General features: G+C 36.1%; 1 protein-coding gene across 3 annotated transcripts in view; it reads left to right on the top strand.

Annotated features, from left to right (window-relative positions):
• Nucleotides 1-13076, top strand: part of LOC100374571 (uncharacterized) — a 49717-nt gene extending 36641 nt beyond the window's left edge. Inside the window, exons 3-12 of one of the 3 annotated variants that reach the window (XM_078008546.2) lie at nt 957-1255; nt 2390-2662; nt 4851-4935; nt 5457-5634; nt 6205-6389; nt 6690-6842; nt 7299-7388; nt 9653-9670; nt 10114-10215; nt 10722-13076. In XM_078008546.2, the coding sequence (XP_077864672.1) occupies nt 957-1255; nt 2390-2662; nt 4851-4935; nt 5457-5634; nt 6205-6389; nt 6690-6842; nt 7299-7388; nt 9653-9670; nt 10114-10215; nt 10722-12385 (3047 nt within the window). In that variant the 3' untranslated portion in view covers nt 12386-13076. The remainder of the gene's footprint in view (nt 1-956; nt 1256-2389; nt 2663-4850; nt 4936-5456; nt 5635-6204; nt 6390-6689; nt 6843-7298; nt 7389-9652; nt 9671-10113; nt 10216-10721) is intronic. The other 2 variants (XM_085491797.1, XM_085491798.1) reach the window with 2 other exon arrangements.
• Nucleotides 13077-13277: the final 201 nt, after the last annotated feature.

Here is a 13277-nt window from a genome sequence, read left to right as displayed (position 1 = left end):
ATTTGAACTTGGGTCTACCAATCATGAGTATGATGCGACAACCACTATGCTTACCAGTGATCGGTTAGAGATGGGTACTTTATTTTTCATCTTGCCTAGTGGACTGATCAGGGGGGTGTGCCATGGTTTGCACATTTCTGATAAATCAAGTCTCCCACCAAACAATACAAGTTAAGCAATGTGCATATTCCTACTGTTCTTTCAATTAAAGCGAGGGGGTCGTCACCTGCGCATGCGCGGGAATTGACTCCCAAGCGACGATAACAACACATGCTAAAAATGCAAAGGCTCATGGGCAGACGCTTGTTTGTAAATAATGATGCGCTATGGCCATCCGACGCATCCTCAGGTGACAACTTTCCCTGTTTAGAGTGTAATGAAATCCTGGTTATGCCACTGACTTTAAACACGAATAATTTTTCCACTAAGTTTAATATTTTTGTTTTTTTCTTCTGCAAATTATTCATTAATTTGGTTTAAATGGACACAATATCTTATTGGTCTCAGTCCAATTTTAGAAAAAAATATGAAGGTCTATTTTACAAAAGGCGACTTACCCAAACTTCTCTAAATAATCTACATGTACATGTAGTTTATGATTATGAAACAATTTTAGAATAGTCTTGAGAAACGATCCAAGAAGATGTGAGTTGGGCCTTACAGTACATACATTGTACATGTACAATCCAATCTGTGCATGTGACTTCTCATGGTGATGTACTGAAGTGATCGAGACAGCCAATCAATGATGTCACAGAATTCTGGCCATTTATGTATTTACATGTATGTAGAGATTCAGAAGACCGTTCTTGAGTCGCTGAGATAAATATTTTGAATAACTGGATTCAAGGCTGTTCTAGAAATGAAATATGTTTATATGTTGAAAATGATGCATGTGGATAGCTTGCTGTAATCTTGTTCATATGTAATATTAGTAACCTTCTTTCGCTACGCAGGTGCCCATGTACAGATTTTGACGTACAATAAGAGCGGTGAATGGGTAGAGGCCAGAGCCAAAGATGGCCGGACCGGATGGGTTCCTTCATCGTATGTATCACCAGCCGATAGTTTAGAAAAACATTCCTGGTATCATGGTAGAATATCTCGTAATGCCGCAGAGTATTTACTCAGTAGTGGCATTGATGGCAGTTTTCTTGTTCGTGACAGTGAAAGTAGTCCCGGGCAGCTGTCAATATCACTACGCTATGAAGGACGAGTTTATCATTATCGAATTAGCAATGCTTCAGATGGAAAGGTTTGTTTTCATTAAAATTTCAAAATATATTCATGATTGACTACTGTAAAACATGTCTTTTTTGTGAGCATGTCTTTTTAGCGAGAGAACTGATTCGCTAATTCAAGATGTTGCTAATGACTTTATTATAAATTCGAAATGGCCACCAAACAACGTCTTTTTTTCTCCACACACACTTTTTAAACACAAAGAAAACGTACTGACATGATAGATACACTTTATTGAAAAGTAAATTGACACAAAAAAATAAACGTATTCATTGTGGTCATTATTTCAATGAAAATAATATGAATAAATAACATAAATGAAGTGATACTGATATATAGTTTTTCTTTGTTTTTATGGTGGTGATAACTTCCATTTGTTTTGGCACGTGACAGACAAGTATTGTGAAAATAGGAAATGTACAATGACAAGAGAGATTCGCTAAATCAGCATTTTGCTATTATGTCATTTTACCACAATTTGCTAAAATTGCATATTGTTTTTTCAACATGTTTTACAGTATATATTACTCATAATTATGTTTGAAATCTTTTTTCATGTAGATAAAAAAATTGCATTTCCTTCTTTCAATAGAGGAATATTAACCATTTGAGTAATTTGTTTTGACAATTAATATGTCAATCTTGTCTTGGCTTTTAATAATTGGCTTCCCTTCTTCACAATAATCAGAAACTATATAATTTATGAGATGACTAATAAAAAAATAATGACATACAACGTATACTATTAAGGAGGATTACTACTATACTAGATCAAAGCCACTGCCCCATGTCCCTTCAGTCACTGGTTGTTGTAAATTCATGAGCTGCCCTTCACAAGAATACTCCACATTGTGTAATCTACCTTGTGCACATACATATAATAAACAACGTATTTAGCTAAAAAGAAACCAATTGAGCAAATGATTGCCCATGCACTTGTACATGTGAAGTTCACTCATCTCTGAGACTGATGTGTGCAAGCATATCTGCTGTGTTCTATTTACAATATACAATAATCACTAATCTTTACTCTGTCTGTTATAGATAAGTTTGTTTTAATAGCATTTTGTAATTTGCTGTTTTGTTGAGGGAGGTCTACTGCATTTAAAAAAGATAATGAATCATCAATGGCACTTTGTATTTGCAGGTCTTTGTGACGCCCGATAGTCGTTTCAACACCCTGCCTGAATTGGTGCACCACCACTCCATCAATGCTGATGGACTCATCACTACGCTGCATTATCCAGCACCTAAGAGAAACAAACCCACCATTTACGGATTATCCCCGCAACCTGATGACTGGGAGATTGAAAGAACTGAAATCGTGATGAAGCATAAACTGGGAGGCGGGCAGTATGGGGAGGTCTATGAAGCCATCTGGAAGAAGCATAATAAAACTATAGCTGTTAAAACGCTAAAGGTGAGCATATGAAATTGACATAACAATATCCGTTCACATCAAGAATCTGTGTTATGCATGAAATCAAATGTAAAAACATGACAATCAAAGGTCATAGTAGCATGTAAACATTAGATTCAACAAATGAATAAGTTTTTCTAAAGTATTTCCATGCTTAATAGATGATGGTCAAAGTATCTCAATCCAATATTCTCCTCTAAAAAAAAAATCATCATTTTGACATTTCAAATTGAAAATTGAATGTACAATTTTTTGTGGCGGTTGTTCGGTCCCCGCCTTTTACAAAATATGTGAAATCTGGCAGTGAACAGTTGATGTGGAATCTACTCACACATACATTGTATGTACCATGAGATCCAGCATTGACATCAGAAAATACTTGCTTGAAATTGATGCTAGCAGATAAGTCCATGTGATATGGATTTGTTTTGATTTCTTGCACATGTACATTGTTCTCTGTTCGGACCAAATTATAATTATCATTTTCTCCATATTCACACATTATCATGGGTCCATGCCATTGTATGCAAAATAAAAAAAAAATTTACATCAGCAAAAAATTCAGAAACTTCAGTGACATTATGGTATTCAATATGAATCCAAATAATAATAAAAATTTGTAAAAACAAATTTTTTTTGTCCAAAGTGAAACTATTTCCCCATATACTTTATTTGCTCTATTAGTAGCACATTTGCTTATCGTAAATTACAGACAAGTGTCTATAGTTACAATAATTAATATTTTAATGTTTCGGTAAACAACAAATGTGATTTGGGACTTGTGTACGCTTCTATTGGAGATGTGCTTATTACAGAGAACATACGGTATTCAATAAGAAATTTCATTCTATGAAACTCTGTCAAGCATTTGTTTGCTTGAGACCTGCAAAAAGAAACACTTAAAAATAACAGTGTATTACAGATCCACTGCATAGGAAAATTAACGTTTTACTGTTAAATTTAACTGTGGTTTTATTGGATTCCGTGTTGTAATTTCAGATGCCATTGAAATTTTTTTCATTTCTCTGATTTCACACATGGCATAACTGATCTGCCTGGTCTCTGCTGGATACAATAATTTGTTGTTGTATCTTGCTGTGAGATCTCTTCTTTTATGCTTTATCTTCGCACTCTAGATTGGTAGGAGCAAATAAGAGTGATTTAACACCGCTGGCACTTTTGACAATTAATCTGAGTGCATCTGAGTTTGTGAATGCCTCACTGAATGTTGCAACTTTATATTGATTTGAAACCCGTTTCTTTTTGTGGTCCTGAACTGATGACAAAATAAACCTATATTAAATGATTGGTGTTTGCTTTTCTACTTTTTAAACCCTATAATGAAAGCTTTAAACAAAATATAAATTACCGTAGTTAATTATGGACTTGTATTATTCACCCACCATCAGTTCATTGATAATACTGTAAAATCTGTATTAAAAACGGCAGCTTCTATTAAAATGGTGCAATGCAACAGAGGGGATGCGGCTTCTATTAGAGCATCTACACATATGAGAAATGATGAATTTTCGGGATAATTATTCAAAAAGAGTATGTGTGACTTCTATTAGGGATGCGGCTTCTAATACAGATTTTACGATACTACCCATGACGTTATTAGTATAAACCTGCTCTACAAACAACCGATATCAGCTGGTAATCTCATCAAGTTGATAAGAATGTAAATTCAATCTTGTTCAGTTTATGTATATTTATAAGGAATTCTAATGAAAACACAATCAAATGTGTGTGAGTTTTGCTAATTTTTTTTTTTCAAATTGTTTGACCAAGACCAGTCAACAATGAAGAATTATGTCAACTTAGGTTCAAAAGTAACATCGCAATTTTAGAAATACTGTAGAATACTTTATTTTCGCTCGGAATTTATTTTCGCTATTTTCGCTGAAGGGATGATTCCGTGAAAATAAAATCCAGCGAATATACTTTTTTCCCTATATTTCACATTAAACTCATCAAAAATCAGTGAAAATAAATTCCAAACAAAACGCCCAAAAAGCCTTTTCAGCGAAAATTAATTCCAGTGAAAATAAAGTATTCCACAGTAAGCAGAATGTTGTACCACAGTTTTGGCGGTGACAAATTCTGGATTTGTGGGGTTGAGATTGCTAAAGTCGCCTTCATTTCTTAACAATTCTGATGATATACCATGTATTTGTTTCTATTTCAGGAAGAAACTATGCAAGTAGAAGAATTTCTTAAAGAAGCTAGCGTCATGAAGGAAATAAAACACCCTAATCTTGTGCAATTACTAGGTAATATATCATAACCTGATGAAATAATTTTTAGGTGTATGTTTGCAGTGAAGTGCATTTGATTTCAATAAACCACTAGAGGGCGCCCTTTTATTTCTTGATCAAAATAGCCAAGGTGTAGGAAATGTTGATATTGATAAGGCAAACAGAGAGAAGAAAAAACATTGTTTATTTTTTTTAATTATTCATCATTGAACACAAATATATCAAAAGAGTTTCTTTTCATTCACAAGATGCAATAATAAGAGTTATCTCTGAGCTTTCTGCAATCAATATTTGATGAGTTATATATATTTTATAAGTTTTTGCTGAAAGATAATACTGTTATCGCAAGAATAAAAAGTGTTGATTTCGAAAATATGCGGCCGATATCAAGACAGCTGAATATTTAGTGTACTGTCTTTGTGTGTAATTTGTGACATCTTTAAACTAAGCTCATAATAAAAATGGCGGTTGTGACCTTTAAACAGCGCCCTCTAGAGACCTTTTGATTGACTACATTGTATTACTTCCTGTTTCAGGCGTCTGTACTAGAGAGCCGCCATTTTACATAATTACAGAATTTATGCCACACGGTAATTTACTGGACTATCTACGAGAAAATAATGAAGAAACACTGTCAGCCGTCACACTAATGTATATGGCTACTCAAGTTGCGTCCGCTATGGCATACCTAGAAGAGAAAAATTTCATACACAGGTGAGTGGCACCAAAATGACAGTGAAACATTTTGCATATTTTTATCTATAATTTTCTATAATTTCTTAATTTGAGTGAACATAATTTCCCACTTGTACTTGTGGGTCCCATAGCTTTGTGATATGGTGCAATTTTTCCATCGCATTTTCTCTGTTGTTTAACTTGGTACATAGTTGATACATGATGGTGACATGTGCTCTCAATCAGATTCAAAATGGCTGACTGGCAGCCATATTCAAGTACCCAGTAGTTGTTATTTAAGTTCACAAAAATCGGCTTAACTCATTCACCACCAGTTCCCTCTTTTCGTCACAATTTCAGAAAATAGTCCCATTCATAGTCTGGACATTCCTTGAGACAAAAATAGGCAAATTTCTTGAGTAAAAATATCGACTCAAATTTTATCTGTTGGCTCCAATATTAGGGTTCATTTCCAGAAATATTGAAAAATATAAGAAAAAAGTGTAGAAACATTTGGGCAAGAAAGTCTGGTGGTAAAAAGGTTAAGTTAAATATAACCAGGAATTTCCCATTCCTTATATATTCATGCACGCATACATTTGTTTGCAGGGATCTAGCTGCTAGGAATTGCCTTATTGGGGAAAACCACAGTGTCAAAGTTGCAGATTTCGGCCTAGCACGTCTCATGACTGGTGATACATATACTGCGCAAGCTGGTGCTAAATTTCCTATTAAGTGGACTGCTCCAGAGAGTTTAGCTTACAATAAATTCTCCATTAAGTCTGATGTCTGGGGTAAGTTGTCAACTGATTTTATCCCATTTCCGTTTGGCTATCTCACAATTGTGAGAATCATCTATTGGATGTAATTGTTTTCCAAGTTTGGTTGTGATCCAACATGGCCAACAGGTTGCCATTTTGTTTTAACAAATACTCTTTTTGAGCCATACATGTATCTATGACATGGCTTGACTGATCACATTTCAAAATTCTCACTAATAAGGGGCTAGATTTTTAAAAGTTGTGATAAAGGAAAATAATGGTGGATATTTCCATTTTCAAGTGTTCATTGTTTGGCATGTTTTCTCTTTACAGCGTTTGGTGTGTTACTATGGGAGATAGCCACATATGGCATGTCACCGTACCCCGGTGTGGAGCTAACACAGGTGTATGAGATGTTGGAGAAATCTTACAGAATGGAAAGACCCAATGGATGTCCGGCGGAAGTCTATAAACTGATGAAGAAATGTGAGTGCTAGATTTTAGTGTTGTGTATCAGGTATCCTCTCTGCTTGAGGTCAAACGAGATTTGTTGAACACAATTGCATGTGAATCAATGTTTTCCCCATATTTGGATATACAGTGTTATTTTATTGATTTTTGTCAGAGATGAGCAATCCAAGTTGTTCAATGCTTGCCCGTCGCCTTCCTAACATTTCTACTACAAGTACTCCTGACCACCCTTGTCCATGTGTGGCTAACTCAATTTACCTTGTTATGTGAGCAATGTTTTCATTAAGCCTTTACCTTTTAGCCACTACACTTGTCCAGATGAGGTTCTAAATAGAGATTTACTATTTGAAGAAATTATTGTCATTTTCAACTATACATGTAGCTACCTGTATACTGCATTGGCAGCCAAAATTACTACATCAGGATTTTAGTTGGTCACTATCACGTTGATCTCTGTACTTGTCTTCATAGGCTGGAAGTGGAATTCGTCAGAGAGGCCGACGTTTGATGAAATCCATGATGACCTAAACACAATGTTTCAAAATTCCAGCATTGGAGAGGGTAAGTGACAAACAAAAAGACAGATATGTGATGCATATGAATTTGAAAAGGGAAGAGTGAAAGGCCTTAATTTGGTTCTAAAATAGGTGAATCGAAATTGTAAAATTAGTCAAAAAAATGTTGGTACTTCCAAATATTAACAAAAAATACTCATGACAAGTGATTTCAATGTACCGTATTTGTCTTCAGTTAAGCGCCCCCTTCAATTGGGCACCAGTGCCACGAAAAGATCGTATTTTACACCCCAATTAAGCGCCAGACGGAGTTGAAATTTTGCTACGTAATGAACGTGAATTGTGGCCGGTGGATCGATTACCGGTTAATAGCGATAGACACAATTGCTCACTGTTACTGTACAATGGGCTTTTATGCAAAAAATTTGGTTTTGTTTCTAACAATTTTTAAGAAATCTGTCTATAATCCTTATGTCTCTTTGGTTTACTGTAGAAGTAGAAAATATCCACGTGGTTTTTAATTTAGTGAATTTCGCAGTAAGTCCATAAACACAAAATTAAAACTACGCAAAAATGTTCCGTTTCAAATGAGCTGTTATCACAGTAAACAGTTTTAAAATATTCTTTAAATGCTCAGTTTACTCTCCAAAAATAACTAATTTCTTGATTGAAAAAAAAAAAATCATGTAGTTTTCCCACTAAAATCAAAGCCAAAAGATCGCAAACATCGGCAAATCTCTGCCGCATTGCGTTCATACATTATTTAAATGAGCTATGGTAATTTGATCACATTGGCACCATCTAGCATTTTGATTGGAATATTAACGACTTGACCTATCAGGTCAAAAAACATGTTTCAGGTCAACTCCGACACAGGAAGCATGGCAGATATCGTATTGCATCGCGACCGGAATCATTCGCTTACGATGAAATTAAGTTGAATTTTACTTGCATTTTATTTTTTGTACATTATTATAATTACTATGGAGTAATAATCGTAAATGTGGAATGCAGCATGACCAGATTTCTCTATCGTGATCATTTACTACGAAGTGATGCATTTGTGTTTGTTTTATTTTTCTGTTGATCGTACAGCAAAATGTTTTCTAAAGGATGATAATTTTTGTATAACTTTCTAGACTGTCTGAAAACAGGTCATTTACTTAGTATTTAAAATAAAGGCTACAGTGACTAAGCGTCAGACTGTAATGTAAAATATTGCCAATAATGGAGCAAGAACAATGGCTTGATGAAACACAGTTACCGGTACTGGAACTTGAAGTGCTTGAAATAAGTGCCATTTGAAACAAAGTTGCCCAAATTTAACCACAAATAAGCGCCACCACAAAATGAAAGTGTAACAAAGTGGTGCCTAATTGAAGACAAATACGGTAATATGCATTGGTTTTAAGAAGTTTAAAATAAAGCAAGCAAGAATACCAATGCCATTGTTTAGATCATACTAGCTCAAGTGAATACTTTACTTGCCTTGCAAATCAAGGTGTTTGTTTGTGATTATCATAACATTTGTTGGATTGTTATGATATGCAAGTAAAATTCAACTCAGTTACATCGTAAGTGAATATTTTTGGTTTCATGCAAATGCTTGATGCGATACGATATCCGCCATTTTTTTACCATACACGAGTTGACCTTAAACTGTGTTCTTTGACCTCATAGGTCAATTTAACTAATCAGAATGCTGGATGGTGCCAATGTGTTCAAATTACTATAGCTCAATTAAATATGCTAATGAGGGTTCAGCGACCTCACTGAATGGCTAACGCAACATGGAAGAGATTTACCCATGTTGTAGTATGGTCTTTTGGCATTGATTTGGGTGGTAAAATGGCAGATATTTTTTTTTAATCAAGAAATTAGTAATTTTGATAAACTTAGCATTGAAGAAAGATTTAATACTTTATGGCCATAACAGCTCAGGTGCCAGGTAAGATTGAAATGTTCAAAAAAGGAGGGGTAGATTAGAGTTTTTACGGTAAACTGAGCTTGTTGATGAAAACAAAAGAACACACAAAAATGACCACAGGTGGCAGTCTTCACCAAATGAATAAGTTGGCTTATTGCACAAGCTTTCTGTAGTTACATTACCACTACATTAATTAATTCTAAAAATCTAACAAACTGCACCTTCTCGATAATCACATACTAGTATTTGTCGCTTTTTTTGAGATCTTAAAAGTAAAGCATGTTGAAATTTCCGCCATTACATTAATCTTGTTTTTATGTGTGTGTGTGTTTTATGTTTTTGTTTTATTTTTTTGCTTTCTTGGAAAATTGGTAATTGTGTAGGATTCATTATGAGTTATCGTAAGTATATTGTTAATTGATTTTTTGTTATTTCCATCCTCCGCTCAGTGTGCCGCTTTCAGCCCATTTTTTCCTGCACGATTCTTGGATGCTACATTAACCATCTTTATTGCATATCACTGTTACCCCTCCCTCCAAAAATCTATAAATGTACAATGATCCATGTCTTGATACAAATTTGAAATGAAAGTACTGGAAAGTGACATCATGGTTTTATCACCTATTCCTGTGTCATATTCACCAATACTGCTTATCATTAAACACCTGACAGTAGGACTCGTTTGCACGAACTGTATTTACTAACCAGAGCCTTATTGTCATGGTCAATGAAAGCTGTTCATGTATATGCTTCATTTAAAAAAAAAAAAAATAGTAAAAACAATCTTATTGTGATAATTTATGAGACAACACCCTTCCTTCTTTTCTTCCTGGACCCTTTACAGAAGTTGAGAAAACTAAAGACAATAAACCAGTACCTAACATACCCAGTAAGGTACGAGGCTTACAGAATGAGAAAAGGCTAGCCTTGGCCCCGCAGGATTCTGGTGAGTTTGGATGTTATTAAAATAAACCTGGTTTACCCACCAAACACATTGTGATGTTCATTCACAATTATTTAATTATCAAGTAACTCCTCAGTCGAATAAACTCATATAGGACAACTAATGGGGCATGTTACTAACATCACCGAATGCATTGCTCTAAACGTGAATGTATAACTGTATTATTTCCAACATATAATACACACTAGTTTGAAAAACAAAAAATTGTTTCTGGTTCGTGGATGTTTTTGCTGTTTTTTTCCCGTTAAAAAAAAAAAAAAAAAAAAAAAAAAAGTACAATATGGCCTTTCAACCTGAAGTATGTGCTGACCAGAAACGATTTTTTTAGAGCCTAAGAAAGCTTCTTCAACTGTTACTTTCTTTTTCTTTTGCATCTGTATTATACTGTCTTTATGCTACTTACGCTACACTGGTGGAGGAGGGACACAAACTTTTTGGATTATGTTTACTGTGGTGTTTTAGTTTTATTTGTGTATATTTTATTTCAGGTTATCGAACCTCAACAAACAATTCCCCTCTCACGAACAGAAGAAATGAGAATTTACGCAGCAGCACTAGCAGAAGTAAACATTCATCAAGTCGGAAAAAGGGTCCAGCACCGCCTGAGAGAACTACTTCTTACGCTCTCAAGAAGGATAAAGAACATTTTGGGAACGGTGAAGCACAGCGCGATGAAGGTCAGGGTGAGAACATTAAACAGATATTTGCCAGTATTGATCAGGAGTTGAATTCGTGTATGAATTTAGCCGGAAACACTAGCACCGAAAGTAAATGTGCGAGTCAGGAAAGTGGAATCAGCAGTAGTATAGGATCAGTAAATGCAGGTGACTTTGGAGAAGCACCTGGACGGTACCCTCAGAAGGCATTGCCGCTGCCTATCACAGCGAGGAGGGGATATAGTCTAAAAAAAGACGCAATTAAGAAATGCAAAAGTGACACTGAGAAGGATCTCAGAGGGGATATTCTTGCGTCATCACATATGGTTAGATCGACTTCAAGCCCTGCAATCAGACAACGGAGCATGGACAGTTCATCTTCTGCATCTAAAGACTCTCCGTATGCACAGAGACGTAGTCTTGATTCCAGTTCTGGGTCTGAGTGCACACCCCCGGAATATCGACGAGGTGCAAAGCCCATTCCTACGCCAAGACATAAACATTCGGCTTCAACCGGTGATGAGGAAAACACACAAATTCCTTCGCCGTTAGGAGGGCGTAAAATGGTGTCCACCCCACCGCCACGGTTTCCTTCTTCAAGCTTTGATTTGCCTTCGCATCGTGAAGAGGATGAGAGTTCTCTGGATGCAGAAGAGAACGTGCAACCCAAGCCTAGACGAAGTAGATCTCGAAAATCAAGCACAGAGTCACCACAAAGATCCCATCGTGAAAGCAAAAAATCACACTCCAAGAAGTCATCCAAAAAAGTGGAAAGCCCTGAAGATTGGGAACGTGCACCTCCCATCTTTCGACCACCAAGCCCTCCATCTGGGCCACCGCCTCCACAGGTTGCTCCTAAACCAATGGTTTCTTCAAAACCCAGCCCATCTTCAACAAAACCAGCTGTTCCCAGTAACAAACCGGCTATAACAAGCCCAAAACCCAGCAGGCAAGTGAGGTCTGTAACAAGCCCTCGACATGAAAAGAGATCTAACAAAACAGTGACTAGCCCGACACACTCAACTGATGAAGAAAAACAAAGCCCTAAACACGGAAAGCCTTTACTTCCAAACTGTAAACCAGTACTTCCTGTGGACAGTTCAAACTTGCTTCAATCTGGTGTCTCTGTGAGAGCCTCCTTGCGAAAGAGACCTTCCGCTGACCTGTCTGAAATTGGAGAGGTTACGAAAAGTACACTCACATCTCTTGCTGACACTATAGAGAACAGACTGGGAACGATATTAAAAAGAGGCGACTACTCGCAGGTCATTGAACTCTGTGATGCTACTGCTGTATATGTGGCATCGTGCAATAAGTATGTGGACTCGGTGTCCGTTCTGGCAAGATTTTCTTTTCGTGAAGCAGTCTCCCTTCTATCGTCCAATTTGGATCATCTTCGTATTAAATCCACGAGTGGATCACCCGTTGAGTTGGCGACTCTCCTGTCGGCTGTTCAGAACTCCATTCGTGATGTTAATTCAATCGTTCAAAGGTAGCTGTCTGTTATTCATATATCAGTTTGTTTTACAAACCTGTTCAGTCCAGTTGCGTGTAGTCACCTCCAGCCTGCTTTAAATCCATTTGACAACTGGTTAAAACTGGTTGGAACCAGTTGAACGTGATTTTATGTGTACATGTATGCTGAAGATGGTGACTTCTGTTATTGGTGCTTGCTCCTAATCACAAGGTAGTTATTGGTAGCATAATGAAAAACAGTTGAAATAAGAACATTGTTTTGATATTCATCATATTGTAATACTTAGTAAAAAAAAGAAAGACATAATTTGTTGCAAATTACAGAAACATTATAGGGAACTTGTCTTTACTTTTCATGAATTCAGCTGCAGTCCGTGCTAGTTTGAAAATGCACATTTCAATTGTTTGGTATTGAAAAAGAAATGTTTTTACAACGAAGATAGCTGTTAAATAGCTTGTCAGTCAGCACTGTGAACATTGTAATCAGATGTAATCAGAATTGAACATTTCAATATATAACCTGCAGTGGGCCCAAATTTTGGCAGATATTACCATAATAGATTAACCTTCCATGCAAATAATTGTAATTATTACAGTGAGCCAAATTTCAAATTTTTGTTAACATAAAGCAACTGTGGTCTACAAAGTGATTGCCCTATGAAATTATCATGATACAAAGTCAAAAATAAAAAGTTGAAAAACTATTTTAAAGCGGGGATGTCGTCACCTGCGCATGCGTTAGATGGCCATAGCATGTCATCGTTCACAAACAAGCGTCTACCCATGAGCCTTTGCGCTTTTAGCGTGTGTTGTTATCGTCGCGTGGGACTCAATTCCTGCATGTACGCAGGTGACAACCCTCTCGCTTTATTGTTATTGTGGTCCAAACTAACTCAGTATTCAAAGAGTTTA

Source organism: Saccoglossus kowalevskii, chromosome 17 (genome assembly GCF_978046115.1).
Source record: "Saccoglossus kowalevskii chromosome 17, keSacKowa6.1, whole genome shotgun sequence".
Taxonomy (NCBI): domain Eukaryota; kingdom Metazoa; phylum Hemichordata; class Enteropneusta; family Harrimaniidae; genus Saccoglossus; species Saccoglossus kowalevskii.
The sequence above is the reverse complement of the archived record's forward strand: the minus strand, read 5'-3'. Positions and strand labels throughout refer to the sequence as shown.